Raw genomic sequence first — 13,715 nt, 5'->3', positions numbered from 1 at the left:
TTGGTCCTATACCCATTTCGCAGAGGGGCAAACTAAGTCCCCTGAGAGAGGTTCTAGGTAAGTGTCTCTGAGTCAGTCCAAACACAGGCAGCTCTGCCCCCAGTCCCCCCAATTCCATAATCCTCGCCCCAACATCCCCACTCCTGGCTGACTTCCCCGGTTCTCCTCGCAATGTCGGCTGGATTCCGCCAGGGGGCAGCAGAGACAACGGCTCTCAGTCGGATTGGAAACAGGTGCGAGGCGGGGCCCTCCCCTTCCGGACGGGGTTGCGCATTTCCGCTTCCGGCCACTTGGCGTGCGAGGCGCTGACGGGAGGATGGACGGGCTGGTGGCTCAGTGCTCCGCGCGGCTGCTGCAGCAGGTCGGGGCACAGGGCAGAGGCTGCGGGCGCACTGGCCTGGGCAGTGGCGGGGGACGGCCGCGACGCAGGGACCACCCTGACCCCGCAACGCGGCCGGCGTGGTCCCAAGCCCGGGCCTGGCTGTCTCGGAGACGCATCCCTCCCCGGGACTCCGTTTCCGCCTGTGTTGAGAGGACGGGGTGGGAGAGGAAGGCCCGGTGACTGACGCGGGGTGCATGGCCCTGCCCCGGGCCGCTCCCCGCTCACACCTGCCCTCGGGATGCGAGCGTAGCCGGACTTCTCACCTGGGCGGAGGGTTCTCATGAGCCCGGGCGCGGCTCCTTATCAAACCGGAGTTTGCTCTTTGCCTGGATTCTGCAGTCGTGGGGGAAGAGCAAACGTGAAAGTGAAAGTGCGGCACTAACTTTGCCTTCTAAGCCGGAGTGGGGAGGGTGCAAGTCGTTCAAGCACTCTCACCTGTTGAGGGAGCGCTTTGTGCCAAGTCGGCACTCCCAGGTTGGACGAGATCATGGCGAGTTGGATGCTGTGTCTCTGGGGGTGGGGATGTAAGGATCAGCTCGCTGGGCTGTGATGAGAGTTACAGAGAAAATTTCTGAAAACCGTTTAGCCAGCGCCTGGAACATAATTATGGTCAATTAAGGCAATGGTTTCTTTTTTCCTTTCTTAACTTTTTAATTGTCTGTAGTTATGTCCTGATAAACATCAAGAGATTTCAGGTGAGGAATCTCCCTCCTAGTTTTGTAGTTAGGATGTTTGTGTGTGTGTATATACATATATATATATATTCTTTTTTTTTAATCAATTGAAGCATTTTTAGTTTTAGGTATCAAAGTACAAAGTCTCATCTAGGGCCAAAGATAACTGGGAGTAAAAGGAAATGGGAAGATCATTTAGACGGAAACAAGGCATTTCGGGTTTATCCCATTATTGGCTTCACATTTATTTTGTCCCATCACACACACACTTAATATTTTCTTATCAGAGATATTATGCTTATGTTAGCAAAAGTCTCAGGAGGAAAAATCACTTGTCAAAAGCAAAGTCCATCATTCCTATACTTTATTATGCCCTGATAGGGGAAATGAAGTTTTATAGTATGATTTAGCATATTATAAAGGTCAAAGATTATCTCTACCTTAATAAAATGCCTTTTCTTTCACAGGAAAAAGAGATTAAGTCTTTGACTGCTGAGATTGACCGGTTGAAAAACTGTGGCTGCTTAGAAGCTTCCCCAAATTTGGAGCAGTTGAGAGAAGAAAATTTAAAATTGAAATACCGACTGAATATTCTTCGAAGGGTGAGTACTCCGGGTTCTGGATTCATTCTGTCATTTGAGTGATTATTTCTTTTTTTCTTTTCACCTTTTATAAGATTGTGGAAGTATGACCTACAGAATTCAGAAAAAAAGAGGTTGGAAACACTCTGTCTTTCCATGTTTTAGACAAGTTGGAACTGATGGTACAGATAATGGAGAAGTTGGTGTTGTCTGCCTTTCCAGGACCTTTGAAGCAAATGTTAAAGTAGCTTACAGTAGGCTAAATAGGTTGAAGACATTTGTTTTTGTTTTTTAAGAGAGATTTTTGCTATAGGGCACATGTGCTTGCTGGAGAAACAGATTTTTACAAAAAGCAAGAAATCCCCCCCTGGGGGGATGGCCACACTGCAATCCCTCCATTCTCCTCTCAGGATTCTGGGCATGCATGTACACAAACCTGGCATGAGTTTTAAGCTGCCAGGTCCGGGACTCAACCCGTGGACAACTGCAGGAGTCTAGTAATCTAACCACCACTATACCATCTGCTGAAGACATTTGTTTTAACGGATTGTGCCCATGCCTTTTTTTTTTAAGTGTTTAATTTTTCAATTCATTGCTGCTACTATAAAGGGAATATTATAAACTACACCCATATACCTTCTCTGCTAAGTTGGTTATTTTACTATTTTTATTTTTACATTTTATGTTTTACAATATCATTTGGGACTTTCTCTCCTATATTATATGTCAAAACATTTTCTCCATGAAGCTTGTGCTATTATTTAATGGCTTCATAATCTAATAATCAATTTTGTCAAAAAAAAAAAAAAATGAGCTTGCTTCAGTTTTCAGGCCTGCCTTTCGGGTTTGCTAATGATACGTTCCAAAGCATGACCTCATTCCCATAATTGCTGTGTCTATACTGCTCCTGGGCAGGCCGGACTGGTGGTGCATCTTTTTCCCCAAGCTAACTCCATTTATTCACTTTTATTTAAAAAGAATTATTTAATTTTATTCATTGTCATTATTTTATTTTTTTGAAGTTGACCAAATAGAGAAGAAAAATGAGAAAAAAACTGCCAGGTCTGGGACTCAGACCAAGGTCAGCCATGTCGGAGTCCAGCCTCCTCAACCACCACACCACCTGCTGCTGGCCCCCATTTATTCACTTTTCCCTTTGCCTGCCCCCCCTCCTTTTTTTGAGAGAGAGAGAAAGAGTTTTGCTGTAGGGCCCAGGTGCTTACTGGAGAGACAGACAGAAAGTGAAGAATCCTCCAGAAGGGGATGGCCACGCCACAATCCCTTCTTCATTCTCCCCTCAGGATTTTGGGCTGCACGCACACGCACCCAGCATGAGTTTTAAGTCATCAGGTCTAAGACTTGAATTGTAGTCAACTACATGGGAGTCCAGCGATGTAACCATTACACCATCTGCTGGTACCCCAAATTTTTTATTTATTTATCATCATTATTATTATTTTTAATTTGACCAGAGAGAGACATAGAGAAGGGGGAGGAATGAGAAAGCAAGCCACCGGGTCCAGCAGTCAAACCACAGTCAGCCATGTGGGAGTCCAACACCTAATCACCATGCCACCTGCCAGCCCCACATGGAATCTTTCTAAAAGAATCTCACCTGTCTGGTCATTCATTCTGTGTTGCTTATACTTAATTCTCTGTCATTTATTTTAAGATAAAGGTATTAATAAATGCCTAATATGTGCTGGAATCTTCTTAAGAGGAAAAAGATTCAAAAAACACTACAGTATATTCGAGTGCACGTTTCTGTGATACTGATTAGCTGTTAGTGTAGTCTTCAGTGTATCTGAGGAAGGCACATTGCTTTTTTCACACTTTGGTCTCTCAAGTAAGTAGCTAAACACGAGGCACACAGCACAGCCAAAAACAGCAAACTTAGGGGCAGACTTGAGGCCTGGTAAGACAGCCAGCTCCCACATAGCCAACCTCACAGTTTGACTCCCAGACCTGGAAACTTGATAAACACACCAGGTGCATGTGCATGCATGCCCCCAATCCTGACAGGTTGGGGAAGTGGCGAATGGGTTACAGCGTGACCAGGCCCCTTTGCTCCCTCTCCTTTTCTCTAAGTACATGCACCCTCTGGCAAATTGTTTTTGAGAGATTTTGCTATAGGGTGCATGTGCGCTCATTAGAGGGACAGAAAATGAGAAGTCACTCCCCAGGGGGATGGCCACATCACACTCCATTCTCCTTCATTCTCTCCTCAGGTCTCTGGGCATCCACACAAACGCATCCGGCATGATTTTCAAGCCACCAGGTCTGAGACTTGAACCTTCGTCAGCCATATGGGAGTCCAGTGACACAGCCATTAGGCCACCTGCTAGTCCATTGGCAGATTAAAAACACACAGAGGCACACACTGCAAGCAGCAGCAGAATGGAGTACTGTGTGTGGTTTCATTCTTTGGCTCACTTTGGCCACATGCTCTGAATTTGAAGTACTTCGTGGTTGGTTAGCCTGGAGGCCTTTTACCGTTGTGTTCATGAAATCAGCAGCCTCACATTTTCCTTACACTTCCTTTCGTTGAGCTGTCTTTTTAATTTTTCTGTAGGGTATCTGTGCTTGCCAGAGAGAGAAAGTGAGCAATCACCCCCCAGGGGAAGAATGGCCACACCACAGTCCCTTCTCTTCCATTTTTCATTTTTCTCTTAGGATTTTGGCACACACACACCTGGCATGTTCCTCAAGCCACCAGGTCAAGAACTCCAACCACACAGTCGGCCATATGGGATCCAGCTGCCCTACCACCATGCCACACGCTGGCCCTGTTCTTTTCTTTCTTTTCCAAAGAATTATTTATTTAATTTTAGTTTGCCACAGGGCACATGCACTCACCAGAGAGAGAGAAAGGGACAAAGAGAGAGAATGCAAGCCACCAGGTCCAAGGCTCAGACCGTGGTCAGCCATGTGGGAGTCCAGCGCCTGAACCACCTGCTGGCCCCTCTTCTATTTTTAAGAGGCTTATGTTTTTGTAGTACTTGCTAAAAATTCAAGTATCGCTGATGATTTTAAGATTGCTAATGCGATAGTGTTCACATTACAAAGTCACATAGATTTTGAGTAATCTGTTCTAATAATTTTCTCAAAAGCTGTTCTTTTTTTCGAAGAGGGTTTTGCTAAAGGGCACATGTGCTCGCCAGAAAAGACAGAGACAGAAAGCGAGAAATCACCCCCGGGGGGATGGCCATGCCGCTATCCCTGCTCTTCACTCTCCTCTCAGGATCTTGGGCACCCATGCACATGTGCCCAGCATGAGTTTTAAGCCACCGGGTCCGGGACGCAAACTGTGGTCTACCACATGGGAATCCAGCGACATAGCCATTACACTAACTGCTGGTCCCTCAAAAGCTGTTATTTTGGGGGTTATTTTTGGGATTAATTTGTGACACGATGAGAGGGTTTTTTTGTTTGTTTTCAGTTTTGTCTTGGGGCATGTACACTCGCTGGAGAGAGAGAGATGGAAAGAGAAGCATGATCCTTCCCCTGCAGGGGGATGAGCACTCACACACACCCGTGCCCAGCATATTTTTCCAACTTTCAGCTCTGGTACTCAAGCTGTGCAGTCGCCATGTAGGGTCCAGCCGCCGTAAACACCACTGCACCTGCTGGCCCATGATAGGAGGTTTTTCAGAATGTTTACATCAAGTTACAGCAAAGATGCTCATACCTTATGTAATCATTTTTACTTTCACGGAGCTCCTAGTTTGGGGGAGAAAAAGACTTGCACATATGAAATAGTGTTAAATCAGTTATAATCCAATATTAATTTGGAAAAAAATCAAATCTTATAAAGTCAAATACATTGAATTTCATGTGTGTGCATACACATATGTGACACACAAAAAACATACAACCATGCATATAGGAACACCTAACCTTTGAAATTTTTAAATTGCAAATTATTATGGTAGGTCTTGGGTATTAAGAGCCTACCTGAATAACATTAGTATTTGGTATTAAAATGTCTAGATTGCGGCCCAGTGTTGCAAGCCTAGTGGTGCTACTGGACTGCAGTACTGGAAGCCACATGCTGAGCATGGTTTCTGATCCCAGACCAGTTGGCTGAAGTCTGCTGGGTGGGCCTGCATATGCACGCAAGATCCCAGCAGGCTGGAGGGAGGGGGATTGTGGCATGACCAAATTCTGTTGAGGATACGATTCTTGTGCAGGTATGCAGTCTGTCATGAATAAAGGAAAAAGAAACCAGATTCTGAAAAGCAAATTTTCCCTTTTTTAAGGATAATTATTGGTTAACTAAAAACCTGAAATCAGGGCAGCTAGGGGCTTGATGGTTAATGAGGCTAGATCCCACATGGTTGACTTTGCAATTTGAGTCCTAGACTTGGTGGCTTGAAAAACATACCAGACACGTGTGCTTATGTACCCAAAATCCCAAGAAAAGAATGAATGAGACGGGATTGTGGCATGGCCACAACCCCCTTAACGGCAAGAGTGCTTTCTCACTTTCTTTCCTTCTCCCTCCAATGAGCTCATTCATATACCCTCCAGCTAATTTTTTAAAAAACAAACTGAAGTCAGGTTTTTTAGTCAGTTCAAATGTGTAATTTTTTGGAGAAGAATAATGAGGAAGCATAGAACTTGGACTCTTCCTTCCAGTAGACCTAGGTTTGAATCCCAGCTTCGCTACTTATTGTTTGGTTATTTTGGGCAAGTTGCTTAATCTCTAGCCCAAAAGAAAATAGTGACATAGTAACAAACTGTTTTGTTATATAGCTGGAGTAGCATGACGCATATAAAAAAATACTTTGGGGCTAGCAAGTGGCGAGGTGGTTAAGGTAGCTGGATCCCACATGGCCAACTGCAGTTTGATCCCAGACTCAGTGACTTAAGAATCACGGTGGACATGCACACCCAAAATCCTGAGAGGAGAGTGAAGGGATTGCAGTGTGGCCATCCCCACTGTGGGGTGATTTCTCACTTTACCTCTCTCTGACTCTCTCTCCAGTGAACATGTGCACCCTCTAGCAAACAAAGAACTTCACTAGGATCTAGACAAAATACTTACTTGAATATTAGCTTTTATTATTATTGCCATTCATATTTCCCACCATTGACATTTTGATTAATGTAGGGCCATGATTAGTATGCATGTAGGCAGCAGTTTTGTTTATATTCCATTAAAAGCATACCTATCCTTCAGCATTTTTGAAAACCTGCTATTCGGCCGGTACAATGCTAGGTGCCAGAGATAGAGCCATGAATTACACCCTTTCCTTGCATCTAACGTTTAATGGTACAGACAAAATTTTGTGAAGGAGTGAGTGCAACGGTAGAGGTAATTGTATGCACGTTCCGTGACTGCGTCCTGTGTCAAAGCAAATGAGAAATAGGAGGGAGTATGTTTACTCCTTCGTGGGATTACTTAACGGTGAGAAAACTACCCTGTTTTTCAGTTGTGTTGATACTAGTTTGTCCTCTTTGATTTTATGGCTCTGTCCTAGTAGGTGTCTCAGCAAATCCCAGATGTGGGGGCACCACACTGTGAGTGTGTCTTCCCTTTGGCTTTATCAAGATATTTGAGGGCTTCTCAAAGTATTTGGAAAACTTGTGTGATGATGTAGTGCTTCACTGACACATTGCCATTCTCTTCCTAGAGTCTTCAGGCAGAAAGGAGTAGACCTACGAAAAACATGATCAACATCAACAGCCGCCTGCAGGAGGCCTTTGGCTATGCCATTAAGGCCGCATATCCAGATCTGGAAAATCCTCCTCTGATAGTGACACCAAGCCAACAGCCCAAGTTTGGGGACTATCAGTGCAATAGTGCCATGGGTATTTCTCAGGTGAAGCATTATGTGACTCACGGAGATTTGATTTTTTTTTTAAATGTATTATTATCATCATCATTTACTCAATTTATAGAAAATTGTTGTATCCTTAATGAAAAAGACTTTTTCCGGTTTGAAAAACTTGAGAGGTGTATATTTTTAATTTTTTTTTTAAGTGCAAATCTGAGTTTCCAGTTAAATTTTGTATGTATTTTCACTATTTAAGTACAGTAATTGGTACTGTTCTATTTTGATACTTCCTGTCGTGTCCAGAATTGCTGTGGATTGTTGAGTGTTAGAAGGTGAGAAGAAATAAAAGTTAGCCATTTACAGCTCACATCCCCATCAAATATTTGATGCAGCTCTGATGTCTTTGTGGATGGCTATGTATTTCCTTTTTAAGCAGAGAGTTCCCTATGTTGTTCGGTGTGTTTGTGGTTAACTACCTGGCTTGAGTCTTTTTGCTTTCTTTTTGCTGAGTAAGAAAAGGTTTTTCCAAGTAGTCCAAATCTTTTTTTCTGTGGGAGCGTTATATATCATTCAGGTCTGAACATTGAATAATACTTTTATGACTTGGACGTTAGAAATGGAAATATGCTGGAACCAGGCTTTCTAAGTTTAGGCTTTTTTGTGTCTTTATTTTAAAGTTTCTGATATAAGTGTGCAAAATCATTTCAGAATAGAGATCACATGGTTTGGACGCTTTTATCCCCCCCCCCCCCCCCCCCTTTTTTTTTTTTTTTTTCTAAAGAGACTTTTGCTATAGGGCTGGTGAGCTTGCTAGAAAAATAGACAGAAAGTGAGAAATCATCTCCCTACCCTGAGTGGTTTGGACGCTTTTATCCCCCCCCCCCTGCCCTTTTTCTTTTAATTGCCAGAGAGTTCGTGTGCTCATCAGAAAGGGCTAGCGGTGGGGAAGGAAGCATTTTCCAATGGGGCATAATCATAATCTTTTTCCATGTCTCCATCATGTCAGGATTTGGGGAATGTTCAGACCAGCATGGTTTTTAAGCCATCAGGGCTGGGATTCCAACTACAGTTGGTCATTTGTGATCTACTTCCGTAACAAGGCTGCCCTGGTGTTGCTTTAATCTGTCCGTGCACAGTGTGGTTGGACTCCTCTGCTTCTGCCTTTGGATGGGTCTTATGTAAAATGCATCTATTGTTTTGGCAAGTGTGCATTTTGAAGTCACTTGCTGAAACCCGTTGTGTCATGAATTGTTTTATTTTGTGTTATAGATGCTTAAAACCAAGGAACTGAAAGTTAATCCAAGAGAAATTGCTGAAAACATTACCAAACACCTCCCAGACAATGAATGTATTGAGAAAGTTGAAATTGCTGGTCCTGGTATGACATGTTACCCTCCTTAAGTAGTTGTTGATGGTGGTCTTTTCTGAAATTAAAAACAAAAATCATTAGAAACAGAAGGTTAAAACTTAGCTGAACAAGATGGTGACGGTACCATGGATTGTGAGCTAGGAAACTGAGGTTCTAGTTTAGGCTCAGCTTATCAGATGGCTGCCTGTTTTTGGATGAGAGTTAACACTGCCTCCTTGGAATTCAGTTTTTCACCTACAAAAAGGGGCTAGATAATGGCACATTAGTCTGTGGCAAAAGAGCCCTCTGCTTTCTGTTAAGAGGAGAACATATTTGCTGAAAGTGAAGGGGCCCCAATTAAGTAGGAAGCTTCCAGGAGAGCACTGAGGCCTGAAATAGATGCTGAGACAGGAGCTTACAAGAGGGCTCAAGGGAAGGCCCCACGTGACATTGGAGTGATTCCTCAAGAGTTCTGCCAGAGCCAGATGAGCATGATGGAGCCAGCAGCAGGGGAGTGGAGAAGAGACTGGGAGTGAGTAGTTACTCGGAGCGGAGACAGTCTGATGCTTTTTTCTCTTCTGCTCTCCATTAGGTTTTATTAATGTTCATTTAAGGAAAGATTTTGTGTCAGAACAGTTGACCAATCTCCTGGTAAATGGTGTTCAACTCCCTGCTATTGGAGAAAATAAAAAGGTATGTGCGCAGAATTCTATTGATGTATCAATATGTTGGAACTGCATACACAGTACCATAGCTGGGAACAGATTTCATGTTTTTTTTTAACGAATTATTTTATTTAACTTTATTTATTTTTAATTTGACCAGATAAGCGGGGGAGAGGGAGGTGAGAAAAGAATCCGCCGGGTCTGGCACTCGAACCACAGTTGCCCATGTGGGAGTCCAGTGCCCTTAACCACCACGCTATCTGCCAGCCCCCATGTTTTTATGTTGTGATTTAATGATCATTATTTGGGATTACTAATGTGATTGTGAAATAGCATTTCTCCTGGGTCTTGCATATTGTGTGGTTTTCATTGCTTCATTTGAGTTAGTGAATACTGCTGAAATAGAGTATAATTTGGATTTTTAATTATTTAATTTTATTGTTATTATTTAATGTGCTGTAGGGCATGTGTGCTCACCAGAGAGAGAGAGAGAGAAGCAAGCTCTCAGGTCCAGGACTCGAACATGGTCAGCTGTGTGGGAGTCTAGCACCTTAACTACCACACCACCTGCTGGCCCCCAGAGGATAGATAATTTGTATAAATTTGATTCTTTTTTTATTTAATAATGTATATGTAGGTACATCAGAAAAATTGAACACAGTTGGATTACAAAGCAAGCCAACATTTAAGTCTATCATTAAATGAGTTATTGGCTCAGCCATGGCTTAAGAACATGGCTTAAGAAGCTATTTCTCTAGGCCGAGGCCAACCCTGTGGGAGACCCAGATTTAGTTCCCAGCTCACCCTAAGGGGCTGCATGTGGTGGCATGCACCTAGGTCTCAAGGCCCTGTTTTTAAAAAGATGAAAATGGGACAGTTGGTACCACCATAGTGTGGTGTTAAAGGTGGCTGGATCCCACATGGCCGACTGCACAGTTCAAGTTCCAGACCCAGGGGCTTGAAACATTCTGCATGAGCCCCCAAATCTTGAAATAAAAAATGGAGAAGGGATTGTAGCGTGACCATCCACCATGGTCGAGGGGGGAGACAAGATAAAAAATGTTATTAATGGATGTGTTAACAGAAGCAATGTTTATGCCCCTTTGAAAATCCTTTGCCATCTTTTCTATCCCAGGTTATAGTTGACTTTTCCTCTCCCAACATAGCTAAAGAGATGCATGTAGGCCACCTCAGATCAACGATCATAGGGGAGAGCATATGCCGCCTCTTCGAATTTGCCGGGTACGACGTGCTAAGGTATGTGCTCTCACCTTTGGAAATTTCTGTGGAAAATGGAACATCTCATTTAAAAGTCCTTGACAGTCAGTGGTTCTTTAGCTTAGTTCTGCTCTATAATTACCCAGTAAGCTTTTCAAATAGGTCATGGGCCCCTCCTCTGAACTGTTTTTACATTTTGTAGAGACTCTGAGGGTGCAACCAGGGAAAACTCCATTCCACAAATATTTTTCCAGTACCTTCGGTTCACCAGGAGTTTATCTTAGGAGTAGAAGTAGGCAGGAAACAATGGTGTTAGCCATATTGGACGATGATGAAAGTGTAATGGAAAGCCACTGAGGAGTTCTAATTAAGGTAGCAATGTGACACAGGTTTCATGAAGATTGCTCTGGCCACTGTGAAAAGGCTAGGCAGAGGCAGACTGGTAAAGTGAGGAAATTTCTAATGTAATCAGTTGAGAGATGATCTGATTGATGGTCGGGATTAGGTAAAAGCAGAGAGGGATGAGAAGCGGTTGAATTGACATGTTTTGAAGTATTTTGTCTGTTGATATTTGGGAACCATTAATCTAAATTAAGATAAGTGGTTGAAAAGTTAAAATTTTCAGGACCTGCGAATAGTGTAATAGTTACATTGTTTGACTCCCACATAGTTGGCCGCAGTTTGAGTCCTGGACCCAGTGATTTAAATCTCTCGCTGAGAGCATGTGCATGTGTGCCAAGATCCTGAGCGGAGAATGGAGGAGAAGGGATTGTGGCATGGCCATCCCCCCCGGGGGTGACTTCTTGCTTTCTGTCTCTGTCTCTCTGGTGAGCACATGCACCCTATAGCAAAAATCTCTCCAAAAAAAGAAAAGTTCAATTTTCATAAAATTGTGGCCGTGACCAACATTGGCTCAACTGTCATCTTCCCAGTTAGCTACACAGTGAACAGGTTACAGTCCTGGGACTGGAGAGTCATTCACTCAGCAGAGCCTGGGTGCCTCTGTCTGCCTCTTGTGGTGTTTGCAGACCAGGTGAGGAGACAACCAGACAGACAGATACTACTCAGCATGATGTGCTGGCTCTTAAACATTAGTGGTTTCTAATGAAATATAATTTCTCTAATCTGATTTCAATGTCTTTATCTTTTTTTTTTCCTCAATGATTTTATGTTTTCTGGCTGGTGTTAGGTTAAATCATGTAGGTGATTGGGGGACCCAGTTTGGCATGCTCATCGCTCACCTGCAAGATAAATTTCCAGATTATCTAACAGTTTCACCTCCTATTGGGGATCTTCAGGCCTTTTATAAGGTTTGCTACCATTTACTGTTGTTCATGCATTTACCATTTATCGTAATTACTCATTTTCCTTAAGGAGTTCAAGATGATATTTGAAGCTTCTTTGGAGTTAAATGAGAGTTTCTATCTATAGTGTTAAAGGCCGTGCCTCCACCCATGTCCTAGTTGCTATAAAAAATGGTACTCCCTCCAACTTAAATTATTTAATAAACTTAAACACTTGGTTCACATACACTGGCCTAGCCATAATGTTAGGTATCACACAGATGAAAATAAAAGCCACTTCCTTGAGTTCACCTACTTGGAAAGCTGAATTCTTTTTGATTCTTAGATCCACTACATCTAGTTTTATGCTTAAACAGCCCCCCTCACACACACACACACACACACACACACACACAGATCCATTGCACTTAATTGTGAACTTAGAAATACAACTAGCATTGCTGGTTCTGCTGCATTAGGTTGTATGCATAGAAAGAGCCGTTTCCTGGCCTGGCTGTGGCAGCGTACGTCCTGAGAAACTGCTGTGCAGGCTGAGACCACAGTGTCTCGGTCCAAGGGCTTGGTGGTGTGCACCTACAGTCCCAGCAAGTCTGGGAGGCTGAGGCAGGAAGATCACCATATGGCAAGACCCTGTCTTAGGGAGAAAAAGGAAAGAAGTTGTAAAGGGAAGAAAAGAAACAAAAACAAGGAAGGATGGACCATCCACCCCCCCCTTGTTTCCTTTGCTCATTGGTATGTTAATTTTTTTCTTTAAGAATTATTTAACTTTATTTATTTATTTATTTTTATTTTACCCTGGGGGTTTGGGGGAAGAAAGTGAGAAAGCAAGCTGCCAGGTCTGGGTCTCGAACCGCGGTCGGCCCTGTGGGAACCTAGTGCCCCTCACCACCATGCCACATGCCGGCCCCTTATTGGTATGTTAAAAATTGAATTCTGTCATGTTACATATTGTTAACTGAATTTGGAGATTTGCAAATACTAAAACTATTTAAATTTTTTGATGCTGGACCAGCAGGTGGCATGTAGGTTAAGGCGCTAGATCCCACATGGCCAACTATGTGGTTTGAGTCCCAGACCTGGTGGCTTGAAAATCATGCTGGGCACACATGCATTCATGCCTAAAATCCTGAAAAGGAGAGTAAAGGAAAAAGAATTGTGGCATGGCCATCCCTCTGGGGGGTGATTTCTCACTTTCCCTCTCTCTCCCTGTCCCTCTGGTAAGCACACATGTCCCATAGCAAAAACTAAATAGTAAAAAATAAATATCAAAGAGGGACCAGCAGGTGGCATGGTGGTTAAGGCACTGGACAAACCCATATGGCTGACCATGGTTTGAGTCCCAGACCTGGTGGCTTGCTTTCTCTCTGTCTCTGTCTAGTCAAATTGAAATAAATGAATGAGTGAATAAAATAAAATAAATAATTATTAAATAATTTTTAAAAAGAAAAATCAAAGAAAAAATTATTTTCTTATGATAGACAACTACCTAAGAGTAGGATTACTGCATTAAAAAATAAACACTTGTCTTTTTGTTTGTTTTTTTCTTTTGGTAACTGTTTTCTGATGGAAAATTAAAAATAAATGTTTCCTAGTATGACACTGGTAAAATAACATAATAATCCCCTGGTAGAGTTCTGTACATTGAATACAAAACAGAAAATCTATTAATGCAAGAAAATGTAAGACATTTCTATAATTTACGGGCTGCAGTTAAAAAAAAAAAAAAAACCCTTTCCAATTATTATAAAAATATACGTGTATTT

At 42.8% G+C, this 13,715-nt stretch overlaps 1 protein-coding gene across 1 annotated transcript in view; it reads left to right on the top strand.

Moving 5' to 3' along the window:
* Positions 1 to 256: 256 nt before the first annotated feature.
* RARS1 (arginyl-tRNA synthetase 1) overlaps positions 257 to 13,715 on the top strand; it is a 34,024-nt gene continuing 20,565 nt past the window's right edge. The window contains exons 1-7 of the mRNA XM_006148367.3: positions 257 to 361; positions 1,524 to 1,658; positions 7,274 to 7,462; positions 8,687 to 8,795; positions 9,358 to 9,458; positions 10,566 to 10,687; positions 11,838 to 11,958. Of these exons, the coding sequence (XP_006148429.1) occupies positions 317 to 361; positions 1,524 to 1,658; positions 7,274 to 7,462; positions 8,687 to 8,795; positions 9,358 to 9,458; positions 10,566 to 10,687; positions 11,838 to 11,958 (822 nt within the window). The 5' untranslated portion in view covers positions 257 to 316. The remainder of the gene's footprint in view (positions 362 to 1,523; positions 1,659 to 7,273; positions 7,463 to 8,686; positions 8,796 to 9,357; positions 9,459 to 10,565; positions 10,688 to 11,837; positions 11,959 to 13,715) is intronic.

Source organism: Tupaia chinensis, unplaced genomic scaffold (assembly GCF_000334495.1).
Source record: "Tupaia chinensis unplaced genomic scaffold, TupChi_1.0 Scaffold000234_1, whole genome shotgun sequence".
NCBI classification, from domain to species: Eukaryota; Metazoa; Chordata; class Mammalia; order Scandentia; family Tupaiidae; genus Tupaia; species Tupaia belangeri.
Note: the sequence above shows the minus strand (reverse complement) of the source record. Positions and strands in the feature narration are given on the sequence as shown.